General features: G+C 33.7%; 1 protein-coding gene across 1 annotated transcript in view; it reads right to left on the bottom strand.

Annotated features, from left to right (window-relative positions):
- The window catches only part of LOC138701285 (bicaudal D-related protein homolog), a 381,968-nt gene that overhangs the window by 15,901 nt on the left and 350,409 nt on the right, over positions 1 to 15,658 (bottom strand). Inside the window, exons 2-4 of the mRNA XM_069828017.1 lie at positions 9,184 to 9,399; positions 5,498 to 5,614; positions 392 to 538 (exon numbers count right to left, since the gene is read on the bottom strand). Coding sequence (XP_069684118.1) covers positions 392 to 538; positions 5,498 to 5,614; positions 9,184 to 9,399 — 480 coding nt within the window. The remainder of the gene's footprint in view (positions 1 to 391; positions 539 to 5,497; positions 5,615 to 9,183; positions 9,400 to 15,658) is intronic.

Here is a 15,658-nt window from a genome sequence, read left to right as displayed (position 1 = left end):
ACCTGGTATGATTGAAAGGTCGACACAAAAGCTGCTCAAAAGCACGTTTTCACTCTTTTTGAAGCAGTTCTGTGCCTTGTTGTTCGTATTGGCAGCTATTTCTCACACTTTCTTATAATACTGGTAGACCTATCAGTATTTCGTAGTCTTGTACGGTTTTTCAAAGAGCTTTCAACTTTATTTTGGAAGGATTCCTTGCTATCAGTTTTGCTTTATTTCAACAAAATGTGAAATTTGAATAAGCATTTAAGCACTAGTTCCACGAAGGTACCTACGAAAGTTTGATATATGGGGGGGAAAATGTGATTGGTACTTTCTTTCCATAACTGTTGTCTGTAACATTGCTTATACCATACAAATTAAACGCGGACATTTACTGTAATATAATTACCTGAATCTCTTGCTCTCGAGCTTGATGCTCCAGCATAACAATGCGGTCAGTCGCTTCATCGAGAGCTGAACCCAGGCCTTCTCGTTCACTTAATAAAGACTGCAATCTCCTCTCCAGTTCGCATTTCTTTTCAGACATTAAATGTATCTAAACGAAGAGAAAACATATTATAAATATTAATTTTGAATATGACATAAAATGGAGCTTTATGATTTATTAATAAATATCCTATGCTACACATATGTTCATGATATTTAATTCATTATTCATTGTGCAGTTCAATACAATTCTGAGCTTTTCTTATACCTGACTATACTTCTATCTTCTTAGCCTACAGTTTCCTTACTTTTCTTGTTTGATTGATAAAAGTCTGTAATTTTGGACATGAGGGGTAGGCCTACAAATCTATCTTATTTGACCTGCTTATAACAAAATTTCCCATATAGTGTCATCGAGATTAAAGCACAATTTCAGTTCTCTAAGAATTAATTAATACAACTGCTTCCATAAAATCCAGGCGTTTGCTGGTAACACATCTCAGTAGAACAGCTTAAGTCAATATAGGATATGCTGAGTATTGTATCTCGTCATTTGGAAAGGAAATGCCATACAACAAACTTTAACATCAATTTTTATCTTAAATTATTCAGTAACACATTTACATATTTAAAATTTTCTAGTAAGCTAACGCTTATTGCTAGTAAGGCTGTTTACATAATCTTTAACAATAGCAGCGATCAAAATTCTACTCCTATCAAAATCAATGGTAAAGATATAATGGAAGTTAAAAATACAAATTCCTAGGCATCTGGATTGACTCTGCTTTAACCTAGAACTATCATGTTGAGAAAATTATAGAAAAATTGAACAGCTATATATATGCTTTCAGAATTTTAAGCAAAACAACCTCTAATGAAGTTCTCAGATCTATGTATTTTGGTTATATACATTCCCAGATTCAGTATGACATACCATTATGGGGCGCAACAAGCAAAATTACGCAAATTTTTAAGCTACAGAAGAAAATTGTAAAAATTATAAAACAAGTACCTATAAGGTCACAATGTAAAGCAATTTTTAGAAAACTCGCAATTCTGCCCGTGCCTTGTATATACACACTAGAAACAGTGTCTTTCATTCATAAAAACAAAGCAAAATTCAAATTGAATTCTGACTACCACATGCATCAAATAAGAGCATCAAGTCATATCCATTTGTCCACTCATAGAATTACCACAAGTCTTAAAAGTATTTTGCATAGAGGCATAAACATATATAATAAAATTCCAAGCTCCATAATAAGTAATAAAGAAAAGAAATTTAAAAGCATAGTCAACAGGTTTCTGCTGCATCATATGCCATATACTGTAGAGAAATTTATGTATTTAGACTTTACAAGAAGTCGAGGGAGGAATTCCTATGGAAACGGGCCCTATACTTGTTATTATACTGTACCACTAATGATAATTAAAAACTTGTTTAATTAACAACTTTTATACTTTACTGTGTTAATTTATGAAACTTTATATGGTACGGATCCTTTACCTTGGTGTTATTAAACATAATAATAATGAAATTAATAAAGTTAAAATAAAATAAACGTAGTCACGTTACCAATAGTAACCATGGTTACTTTATAGCAAAAAAAGGACATAAGTAAACCACAGTCTTTGTAAATTACTATGAAAAGGATTACTACATCGTATAAGTTTATGAAAATTCATCTTCAATATCAGAAAGCAGAACACGAAATAATAGCTTCAAAATTTACGTTCACAACAAGATTAACTCATAAATTACAGCATGTTGATTTAGTAGCTTACATATGATCCTATAATAGTTTAATGATTGTGAAGCACCTACGTATTAGGAAGTACGAATATACCTCTTAACATTTCTGCTATTTGCTGTTAATATTATTCTTTATAATAAGTTGATATCATCGAAGTGTTCAGTGAATCATACTTCTCATAGAAGTACAACATATTTCCTATCCACTAGTGAGATCATAGGCTTTCTTATCTCCTTGACGTCCTCTCACATCTCTGAGTCACTATTTACTTTCTAATTTAACCAGGTCTTGTTCTTTACTTCATCAGTTATTTTCTGGCACGTATACGGTAATTGCAATGTCAAACTTCAAATACAACTTATAGTTTCCTCATTAGTGTTGCAGCCATGCCATTCTAGAAATGAAATGATTAGGAGCTTAAAACAACAATTTAGGCTGTTTTTACTGATTTGTGAGTATTAGAAAATAATTTGATTAAAGAATGTTACAATATAGTCATAATTTTTATACGTAAAAATGTTTCAGCTGCTATGTAAACATGGCTTTAAACTGCCCAATAAAATTTGACAGAAAGTTAAATTTAGATTGTTTCAAGTATACAAACCTGGTACAGTATAACAGATAAAATAGACAGATTTGACCTACGGTACTTCAAACAAGTAAAATTATTCAGTGCTTTAGCTATTGCTATTAAACATGGAAGAACTACATAATTATTCTACCTATAAAGAAATTCACTAAATTCCTTTCACATACAGAAAAAAATATTTTAATATATCCAGTATGCCTGTTTTATTTCCTTACCACTAGACAGTATTTAGGCCTACTCCCGCAACTATTTTATGAATGTCTCTTAAGCATACGAGTATAATGTTGTGTAGATTGGTTAATGTGAAGGCCTTAGATAACAATAATACATGACAAATACAAGACAATTGGATTCATCGAAGCCCTATGAAAGTGAGTTAAGTTTACTGCTGGTTCTGGCAGTCAATACGAGCAAGAAATATTTAATTAATTAATATTTATTATTTTCATTTATTTCTATTTATTTATATTTTTGCGTTGGCTCACACACGAGACATGGACAATGGAGGAACTTCCCTGGTGAGGGATTAGCTCGACACAGGGACAACCTCCTGGAGACAACACGAAGACATATACAGACAATGGGCAGAACGTTCATGGTAGATGGAAAGTAAATTCTAATCTGACACTCGCATTTGCAAGTGGAGATATCTCCAAAAAAAAAACCCACACTCACACTGGCAGCCTCGGGATTTAAACCCAGGCCTTCCGAATGCGAGTCTGAGATGGTACAGACTCGATCACTCCACTCAGTTACTCGTCATTTTATGTAGGCTTATAGTAAATAATTATCTGTACAACAAAAGAAAAGCATTAAAAATAAATTTAGCACAAAAATCAATACAAGTACGGTACCAGTACAGCATCTTTAGTGCCAGTACTGTATATAGAAGCATGTATGAAAAATACCAAGCTATTTTTTTTATCAAATTTGATATGTACAGTAATTATAAACATTAATACACTCGCCATATATTTGCTGACAGATTACTGAAAAACTAATGAGGCCTTCACTACTCAGTTTCACTTATGTAGATTTTCAGATAAAAAAAAATTGAAATTGTGGTTGATATCAACTCTGGCATTAAAAGGATTAAAAGAGTGACATGGAGTCAAAAGTTTGAAAAGTACTGTTCTTTTACCTGTGGACATAGTCATGGATTACTTCTGTTAAAGTGTTTCTAAATTTTCAAGGTACAGTGAAACCTGTTCAAATCGGAACCTGAATAATCCGGAATCCTGTCTATTTCGGAACAATTTATTGGTCCCGGCGAAATTTGTATGTATTATGTGTAATTTTTCCTACATAAAACGGAAACTGTCCAACGCGGAAACGGAAACTGCCTGCTACTGTTCAAAACGGAAACAATATTTTGGACACACACTATATTTTGTAACTATATTTTGAAACAGCGTGTAATTTCAAGGAATATACGAAATATGTAGGTCACTAAGATAAAAACAAGTTTTCTTTGCAAAATTCTAGAGGGTACGAGGGTGTGTTGGCCTGTCGGTCATAAATTTTATTACCCTGTTGACTAGGCAGACGAATCCTTTCAAAGATTTTCAATGCTTCACACCCGTATACTGACGTAGCTAGACAGAGCACAAGTGTAGTGATTTCCTGGTAAAAAAAAAGTTGCATAAAATGTGGCATTAACATTAAGTGATGAAGTAAAAGTTATCGAGATAAAGGAAAATTAGAAAAAAAGTCTATGTGAAATAACATAGAAGTACAGTTGTGGAAAACTCAGGTGTGACACTTTAAAAAATAAAGATCTAATGAGTGAGTGGCGTGCGGCCAATATTGGTGACACAAAAGGAACCAGAAAGCAACTGTTTATGTGGAAATAAATGAACTGTTGTGGGAGTGAGTTCTTCATGACCTTTCAAAGAACATGCCGATTTCTGGATCTATCCTGCAAAGCAAGCTATTGAACTGGGAAAGAAATGAAATAAACCAGAATTCAAGGCTTCTAATAGATGGCTCCTAATCCAATTAATTAATAATGTGCAGTGAAATGCAGTACAGTATTAGAGTATAGTGTTAGATATTAAATAGAACGAGATTAGTAAACTTTAGTAATGTTTAATGACTAATGAGTGAGTTACGATAATATTTATACAGAAAATGAGATTTTAATCAAGATGATTCACCAACGTAATAAGCGACAGAAAGACGATTTAATGTGATGAGTGTTAAATGGAATATTTTGTACTTCTTGCAGTTTTGGACATGCCATTTTGTTTTTCATGTATATGAATGACAAAATATTCCATTTTAATGTCGCACCTGAATAATACGGAAACCTGTCCACAACGGAAAAAAAATTAGGACCATGTCACTTCCGTCTTGAACAGGTTTCACTGTACCGGCACATTGCTGAAGTTAGTCCAGTCTCTGAATAAAATGTGTGGACGAAAACTGAACTTTTATTCACAGTTCAGAATTATATTTTGAATTTATTTGTTGAAAATCAGTTGATTAGAACTTTTCCATAAACATATGGACATTTAACAAATTTTCAAAAATAAAAACGAAAGCAGGGAAGACTTCAAAATACGCTCATGTTCTGCTAAATACGGACATCTGGTAATCCTATACAGCTGCCTACAGTGTCTGTGTGGATGGCAGTATTCCCCCCAATTCTATACTGTAATACAGTGTAAGTTATTAAGAAATATTAATAACCGAGAAAAATTAAAGTAGTATTATAGATATGTACCTCATCTCTGAGAACTTCCAGACTGCTCATATGGTCCTGAAGACTTGACTTCTTAAGGTTGCACTGGTCCCTTAGGCCTTGTAGCTGCACTGTCAGCTGTTCTTCTACACGACTAGACTACAATATACAGAGAAAACAGGCATTAGCTTCCTCCCAGCTTAAACAATAATTCTATGTACCGATGGATGGATGGAATGGGATGGGATGGGATGGGATGGATAGATGGATGGATGGATGGATAGATTTATTCGTTCCATAATATTCTTACATTTGCTTTAAAGCATAGAATAAAGAACATATCCAATTCTTACGTTTAACAATAAAATGCAATACATATAAAATACAAATATGAAATATGTACAGAATTAATACCTTAATAACAATAATATTTTATACAATGTAATATGTTTACCATTTAATAGTATTATAATATTTACACAGTACTGTGAAATATCAAGAATTCATCTACAGAATATAAAGTGTGAGATATTAAGTAATTTTTTAGTTTTACCTTAAATAATGCAGGGTTTTGGCTATGATTCTTAATGTCTTCAGGAAGACTATTGAACATTTTTATCGCCATATAACGTACTCCCCTTAGAAAGCATGGTAAATTTGATGATGGCGTATGAAAATCATTCCTTCTGCGGGTATTTATACTATGTATGGCTGAGTTAGTTGGAAAATTTTCTTTATTACATAAGAGGAAATTTATTGTAGAGTATATGTATTGATTTGTTAAGGTTAGAATCTCTAATTTTTTTTAAAATAATCTACATCATTCTCTAGCCTTTGCTCCAACTATTATTCTAATGGCTCTTTTTTGTAATAAGAATATATTTTTACTATCTGCAGAATTTCCCCAAAATATTATTCCGTAGGACATAATGGAATGAAAATAGGCAAAATATATTGTCTATTTCTGAAGGAATATGGAACTAAGCATTATAAAGAGAGAAACTTTACAGAGAATTTCTCACATAAAGAAATATTTTCACTTGCCAGAAATCCGGCTCTGGGTAAAAAGAAAAGCATGCAAGACATTCCAGTTGCCATGCTGTGCAATTAGAAACTCTTATTAAGTTAAGTGATGTTTTAATGTATAGCATGTAACAAAAAATTTTGATCAAAACAGAAAAATCTTGTACGGTATGGTACAATAATAAAGCATCTATACAAATAACCCAATGAGTTGTATATTTTTAATTGATTAAATGGTGATCTTACTTGTGTTAATTATGTAAGAATGTGCGGCTTACAGCTGTTTCGGTGCTATTCGACACCATCCTCATGCTTACATAATTAACACTAGTAAGATCGCCATTTTTTATCAATTATTTATATTCAAGTGTTAAAAGTAGTGTACGAAAGATTCAACATATATATTTTTATTAATTATTGCAGCTAACAAAGACTAATACGAGTATAAACTACCTGGTAGTTTACCTGCTTAAACTTGTAATCAAGAATGGAATTTTGATAACCAAGGTCATAAGTTCCATTAAAGAAACCTGTCTTTCCTATATAGGAGTCATACCACAGTCTAGTATACACAGTTATGAAGCTCAATACGTAGTAAACATGCATCCATAGATAGTTGCTAACCACTAGGATCGCTAATATCGCCTCATTACAGACAATGCGAAATAGTACTGGCACAGTCTATTGTTCCTAGCACCCTCACAACTCAAGCTTCGTGACTGTATATACTAGACTGTGGTCATACTATATTTGTGCACACGCGCACATATACACAAATGCACTCACAAAGTGGAAGGAAACCTATTAAATTAATTCACACGAGTTACAGATCAGGTCATTAAGGGGAAATTTTGTCGAATAATGTTTCTGATGTGAGAATACCGAGCTTTTTTTCTTCGATAAAATCAAATGTAAAATGTAGCAGTGATGCAGAGCATAAATAGCAGTATGTACTCCTTCACTTTATACCGACTTGCAGAGAAATGAATGTAATTATTCTACCTGAGGTACCACTCTAGCAACAGTGTTGCCGGCTTTCCACAGCTATGTTACTATACTTGACAAGTGAAATTTGTAATTCCTTTTTAGGCAATAAATCTCAACCTGTACTTATACGATTAAATTATTACTAAAACATGATCATAAATAACTTACTCTACATTACCTTACAAAATACAACTCATGTTTTCAAACATGTCCATGGAATTCGCAATGAAAATTTTAACATTCAAATGTATTTTTCTCTTCTCCTGAAAACCGTCAGCAAAGAAACAAAATGTTATACTTTACTACATTTTTTGTCATTAGGTACGTCTAGGAATCATAACTGAAATTGAGAAGAAATGTAACAGTTCTCGTCCACCATATTATACATAGTTCAGACGATTTGAAGTTGCAATTAGCTTCATACAGTGCTGTAGTTGGGCTGGTATGCCGTACCGTTTAAAATAAAAATTCACTGTTACCGTACCGGAAAAAAATTTAGACTCGAAAATATAATAACTATGATTAAACCGTCTTTAAAACACTTTGAAATGGAGTATGTTAGCTATTTGAAAAATATTTTGGCATAAAAGTAGCGGCTACCATCTCATATCCTTTGCTTGTCCATTCGTTGTTTTATCGAAAACCATGGTCTGGCGCTACAGGAGTAGTTGTGGTTTGTTAATTTCAAGCTTGTATGCCGCCGTGGTACTTCTATCAGTAATTAACACTAACTTTATGGCATGGCATCTCAAGAAGTCTGCTACAGCTAATTTCAAAACTAGTGTAGATGCTTTCGTATAACACTAATCCAATGATGTAGCGCTCAAGAATTCTGTTGTACTTATTCACTAATTTTAAAACTCGCTCAAGCATGTAATGCTAGCAGTTTGCTAGAGGAGGGAAATATTATTACTTTTCGTGCGTTCATGAATTTTGACTCCAGTTACATATTATAGATTCTATTTCAATTTCAACTAAAGAATGTAAATGAGCATTACTGTAATGAACGATATCTGACTAAGAAAAGAAATACTCTTCCAGTAAAAGAGTTCCTAGGCTTTTGTTCCTAAAAATTGTTGGGCCACCAATGTCAGCGTTTAATTTCTTGTGACTATTAATGAAGAAAAATTCGCTCTAGCACAGGAGATCGAACCCGGGTCCTCAGTTCTACACACTGGGCGCTCTAACCACTGAGCTACACCGAGGCTCAATCCACAGCACTGGATCGAATCTCTCTCCTTTGGTAGAGCGCCCAGTGCATAGAACCCAGGTTCGATCCCCAGTGCCGGAGTGAATTTTTCTCCATTAATAGCCAATGGTAACCATAACAGATAATTCTGTAGGACCAACAAATTAATCTTTACGTAGTTTAATTTCTTGCCTTATGTGCAATTGTGGCTGCGATCTGGAAGATCTGCAGAGGCGACTGCATGACGAAGAAGTAACCTTGGAAAAGAAGTGCAGAGAGAGTCTGTATAGAGTCTAGTCTGACCAAGGAGATTTCAACAGTACACCTTAAAATTTGTTTTCAAACGGTATTAAACGTGTAATATACTGCGTTGTTCTATGTCATGTGGTTTCAGAGCAATGACTGATTGTAATGGTACCGGAACTTTATGGACATCTGTATTAGATTAATACATAAATAGATATGAATTGGGTATAATGACACACGTGCAAGACGAAAATTTGTGCAATTTTTTAACACAGTAACTTACTTCTTTGAGTTGATTTGTGAGCCGCTGGTTCTGCTCTGTCAGCTCTGTTATAAGCGTCGTTTTCTCCCTCTCTGTCTGTTTTAAGGTTGTCTCTCGATCTGCTAGAGTTTTGGTGAGCTCTCTGAGGTCCGTTTGGAGCTCAAGCAGTCTTGTGTCACATTCTGACTGTGTGGACTCGAGCTTCCGTCTCAAGGAATGGCGATCTTGCTCCAACAGCTGTAAAACAAACAGTAGGGTACCTTAATTATATGTTATTTTCCTTCCAAAAATATTTTATAACATTAAATTCAATCCTTACTCAGCCAAATACATAACTTTTAGGAATACTTTACCAAAATATAAAGAAATAATAGTTAAATAAACAAATAATTAATCAAATAAATAAATAATTAGTTAAGTAAATAATTGTTTATTTAATTAAATAAATAAGTAGCCTAAACAATTAAATAAATATTGTAAATGGAAAATATCTTTTTTTTTTATCAGAATACGATATTACATGCATAACAATTTTATTAGCTAGCTACATTGAAAGCGAAAAATTGAGACGGTGTCAGTTGTAGTTCCTGGGTAGATCAGTTGGTACAGCACTGGTACATTCAACCAGAGGTGCCAGGATCGATAACCGGCCCCGAAACAATTTTTCCCTTGAAATTATTCAAATCTGCTTTACAGGGAGCTTTACCTGAAAAACTAGATTTGCATAATATGTATATATGTTACTGTAGGCACGTTAACAGAAAACCACAATTCCAAGTCACACAGAGTTTGTGTGCACTCGATGTGGGTCTCTGGCTTCTCGTCAGCCCACGCGAGTTGTGTGGATATAAAGGGAAAAATTGAGACGGTTTCGGTTGTAGTTCCTGGGTAGCTTAGTTGTTAGAGCGCTGGTACGTTCGACCAGAGGTCCCGGGATCGATACCCGACCCTGGAACAATTTTTCCCCTTGATATTATTAACTGTTAATTAGTTCTTAACAGCTGGGCTGCATCCAAGCTCTGATAATATCCGAAATCATTCCATACCCCAATTTCATTGCAATACTATGAGTAGCTCAAAATGTAAACAACTTTAACAACTGATAACTCAGATATTTTTCGTCGGAGACCCTGGGTTTCTTTCCCAAATTGCTTGGCTACAACCCCTCTATAACCAGAAAAATTTCTTCGGTTGAATTATGAAACACCATGTTTAATAATAATAATAATAATAATAATAATAATAATAATAATAATAATAATAATAATAATAATAATAATAAAAAAAAAAGGGAAAATGTGGAACAAGGACACGCAAAATGAAATTTGTATGGATCGTTACATCTGGAAAAATACTGTGTATATCATAGAAATATTGTTACAAAAAAGTAGAAACTATAACCCCGGAATTGATACTTTTTTATATGCAAGCACATATTAGAACCTAATTATTTTATTGTCATACAACTTGGCAACTGAAGCATACAAATTGCCGAAGTGAAAAGAATTCAGCAATATGGTGACGAATAATTTTAATTAGCGGCGGCAAATATGTTGAAGCAGTATGCATACGTGTATTGGGAGTTTATTAGCTGTGTGAATGATGTAACTGGCCTCCTGGGAATGGTTCTGGTCTGCAGAGTCAAGTCGACGGTCAGGTAACAGCAGCTGAGATCCAAGGACACCAAGATTTCAGTAATCCATTGCCTGACCAACTGTGTCACTTCCCACGGGCCGTGCCCAGCTCATGTTCAGTCAATAATCCTGATACATACTTCCGAAAATGCACGAGTTATTTTCTACCCAGACAAATGTAACGCATTTTATTATGTCATACATATACTGTAAATATCGGCCGAGTTTTTGCACCTTGTCAAGTGTCACCGTTTCGAAGCCAATGTACCAGCTACATCGTCAGAGAAGGCAAGAGAAGGCGGAACCTAACTGTTGAATTTGTCACAGGACTTGGGAATACAGCTCCTCTTGGTAACAGATCCAATAGATACATTCCTCTTCCTCTGCCTTCTCTGATTATGGAACCGATAAACAGAGTGGCCCGTAAGTAATGTCATTAATTTCAAAGGGTTATTCTTAGAGATATTAAACAAAGTTTAATACAATTTTGATCGTTTTTGCTTCCTTATCGACATAAACAAATGTTTTATATGAAACATTTCATAGCGTGTTTTGGGAAAGCCATTGATTTAAATTCCCAATATTCTCAGTCAATTTAAAAAATAAGTGCATTACGATAATAAATTATTGAAATAACTTTAGTTTTGTCCTTTAAATGTGCAGAAATTTGATCCGAACAAATGTAGCATTGTAAAATTCCTTTTCAGAACGAAAAGTTACATTTGTTCGGATCAAATTTCTGCACATTTAAAGGAAAAAACTAAAATTCTTTCTATTATTTAGACTGAGCATATTGGGAATTAAATCAATGGCTTTCCCAAAACACGCTAAGAAATGTTTCATATAAAACAATTTTTATCTCGAGAAGGAAGCAAAAATGAGGAAAATTGTATTGAACTTTTTTTGTTTGAAATACCTCAAGGAATAATCCCCTGTTTTTATTATTGAATAAATTTTATTCAGCTTCCTCCAAGTCAAGGCTGCCTAGAAGACAAAGCTTACCATAAAATTGTTGAATGGAGAAGGAAAAGAAAAAGAAATAACATAATTATAAATAATTAAAAACGACTAAAAAACATCATTAATTCCAGAAAAAACATAAAATTTGCTAGTATCTATTTGCTATCGGGTGATCACAGTCGTCTATTTAGCACTAGTTGCAAGATCCAACTTAAGTGAGCAGATCGCCATAGCAAAGAAATCAATCTATTTAAGTGTAGAGATGGTTTCTTAGGATTTTTATAGATCCCTTTACTGCAGACATAGATACTTTAGTGACAAGAGTTTGTCCTAGACCAAACTGCTTGCAAAAATGCGCGAATCTTTTTGTGATGATCCCTCTAGCCCCAATCAGTAATCCAATAACTTCGATCGATGTTTAATAATATGGTATAGTGGGGTCGTATATGTCGCATTTTTCCTGATGTACCTCAGTAGGTTGATTTTCATATGTTTCCATCCTTACAGTTGGATCAATTATGAATCCGCTTGTTGATCTTGTCGGGATAGCGATGATGTCAATGCGTCTTGAAGACCCATTTGTGGAAAAACCATGGACCTCCTCTTCTACTTTGTAGTTTTTTCCTCGTAGGGCCGATGCTAGGAGGGATCGAATTTTGTGGTGACAACTATTACTCAAAATTAATGACATTAGGGTAAAGGTTGGCAATATTGTGATACGAGTAATATTGTGATAGTTTTTTTTTTTTTTTGAGAATTTATTACAATTTTACTGAGCGATAGAAGGACTGGTTTTGTGCAGAAACTTGTCCACGAGCATTCCCTTAATAGGATGAAGTAAAAAAAAACCGATCTTCCTCTCGCTCAGTAAAATTGTAATAAATCCTCAGAAAATATTAGTCATATCACAATATTACCAACCTTTACCCTACTTACTGTTCATTCTGTATAGGCCTACTCCGAAGAGCTCGATATTTCGGTACCTATGACCCTGTGCAAAACTCCAAGAATTTGCACCACGTTTTTCATCAAATTATATGTAATGACTAGGCTCCGTATTTCAGCTACCTATAAACTGGAATGAAGTTATCTGATTCCAAGTATATGTGACGTCACAGCGCTGGTACAGGTACGTTCGTATACAAAATAGTTACGCATCCTCTGCCCTCTTTCTCTAGAAAGTCAAAACCTGGACGCAGTCATAGTGAGTAGTCTTATCGATCACTGCTCCTACTAGTCGTATTATTTAAATAACTACATCTTTGTGGCTGATTGAAGGTTCATTGCAGAGGTAAAAAGTCCTTAGGTAAGACGCTCTAAAGTGCAATATTGCAGGCATTATTGAAATTTTTGAACTAATATTTTCACTGTCAATATAGACAACATTACATATAAATTGTATAAAATAAACGTAAAGTGACAAAAACAGTGCACTGAAAGACACTGCAATACCAAAAGGCACAGAAAGTGTGTTGAATGTAATCTAAAAAAACAGTACCATCAAAATCTGAAAATTATGAAGATATTAACTCGACGTTTAGCATGGATTTGTGTAGCCTACATGATGTTCAGTGTCAACATCCCAATTAATAAATTCAATAATCTACACATTAGGGAATTTCTAGAGAAATATCTACGTAGAAAATTAGTGGGTTTTCAGTGATGAGCGACATGCAATATCCAATGAAACATGAAAAAATATCAGATAGTGGTAATATTTTACACTACATCATGCAAGAGTAACGTCATGTGCTATTGAAAGAATTTCTTACAATATAAAATCATTCCAAATGACATCCGCATATGTTCAAGTTCCGTAACTTACGAATGCACGTTATTATTCACTGCAAAGATCACGACGAAATTGAACATCTCTGCTCAAGCATGTGTTTACTAGTATAACTTCAGAATGTCGGGAGTTGACTGTACTCCACGAACACGCAGCGATGACCTGTTTGTTTATATCCTTATCCGTTGCATTACCTGTGTTCGGCGTACTATATACTCAATGCGTCTTTAACTTCAGTCTTTAGGTAGCTGGAATACGAAGCCTAGTAACGACTAATGTCTTCAGTTACGTGCGAGAATGCTTTAAATGCGATTTTAATTACGTCGTTCCAGTGACTTCCCAACATCTCTTCCCTTAATACTCTCATGTATTACTTTATTATTTTCGTTAATAAGTATGTCTTCCAAAACAGCTTTCTGTGAGATTAAAATAAGAATTATACAGTTCCCATACAGAGGACACATATTTCCTCATTTGCCTTTGGAATAATAAGAACAGACTAACTAATTTATAGCTTTCATTCTCTAATTGAATGTGAAACATTAAAATCTGAAGCGAGTTTCAAGGTAATGTGAAGAAGACCACTCTAATGACGGGCAATGATACAGAACAAAAGAAGAATATGACGAAGATACTAAAAAGGAATCAGTGCAAACTTCTTAGCATCAGTAGAAATTTTCTTGGAACATGAGTCATGAATTAAGAAAAAATGAGTCAGACATCCTATGATATCAGTTATTTGTATAATTATGGTATTATACGGTAGCCACTTAATCTTCTTTGTTTTCGTGACCGTGACACTATCTAAATAAATAACCTGTCAATGTTTGCAACATCATGATTGATTGTTCAAGCTTGTAGATTGTATAAATGCATCTGAACATTAAAATTTGAAGCTACTTATAACTTTACGAGATTCTGAAACTAAAATTATGCTGGCATTTGAATAATAATTATATTTTAATAAATGTTAATGGACAGTTGTTATTAAGTGGTTGTTTTCGTTAATTTATAATTAAAAATTCAGTGTCAGGCAGCAAAGATTCGCAATAGATGGGCAATGCCTACTAAAGCTTTCTTCAGGAGTGACTGAAAAAATAGTTCATTTCAAATCTTGCTATCATGATAACATTAAGATCAGACCGTTTAATAAATAATAACTGAATGTTAACAGCACAGTCTAGTATATAGGCCTACAGTCGCGAAGCTCAATACGTAGTAAATATGCAAACATTAGATAGTTGCTCACCACTAGGATCTCTAATATCGCCTCATTACAGGCAATGCAAAATAGAACCATCACAGTCTATTGTTTCTAGCACCCTCAAAACTCAAGCTTCGTGACTGTATTTAGTAGACTGTGGTTAACAGCACACTACCATTAAATGTGAACAATAAAATTTTCCAAACATAAGAAAAAAAAAATATCAAAATTGGGTAATATTGTAGGCCTACCAGAAATTTACACATGGTATTGGAAAATTAAATTACAGAACCGGTAATGTAATTTTAAGAATCATCCCAGAACTGTAGAGCTATTTCGGAAATTATTTTTGCTGCTACTTCTTACTTACGGCTTTTAGAGAACCCGGAGGTTCATTGCCGCCCTCACATAAGCCCATCATCGATACCTATACTGAGAAAGATTAATACAGTCTCTACCATATCCCACCTCCCTCAAATCAATTTTAATACTACCCTCCCATCTACGACTTGGCCTTCTCAAAGATCTTTTTCCCTCCGACCTCCCAACTAACACTTTATATGCATTTCTGGATTCGCTCATATGTGCTACATGTCCTGCCCATCTCAAAGGTCTGCATTTAATGTTCCTAATAATAATAATAATAATAATAATAATAATAGTAATTATTATTATTATTATTATTATTATTATTATTATTATTATTAATACTGGCAGAGTTAAGGCCATAAGGCCTTCTCTTACACTCTACCAGGTCACAAAGTATACAAGCAGTAAAAATTTAACAAAACGTTAAAGAACAGAATATTAACATATTACAAATAATAATAATAATAATAATAATAATAATAATAATAATAATAATAATAATAATAGCGTAATAAAATCGACACTAAACAACATGAAAAT

Source organism: Periplaneta americana, chromosome 6, assembly GCF_040183065.1.
Source record: "Periplaneta americana isolate PAMFEO1 chromosome 6, P.americana_PAMFEO1_priV1, whole genome shotgun sequence".
Taxonomy (NCBI): Eukaryota; Metazoa; Arthropoda; class Insecta; order Blattodea; family Blattidae; genus Periplaneta; species Periplaneta americana.
Note: the sequence above shows the minus strand (reverse complement) of the source record. Positions and strands in the feature narration are given on the sequence as shown.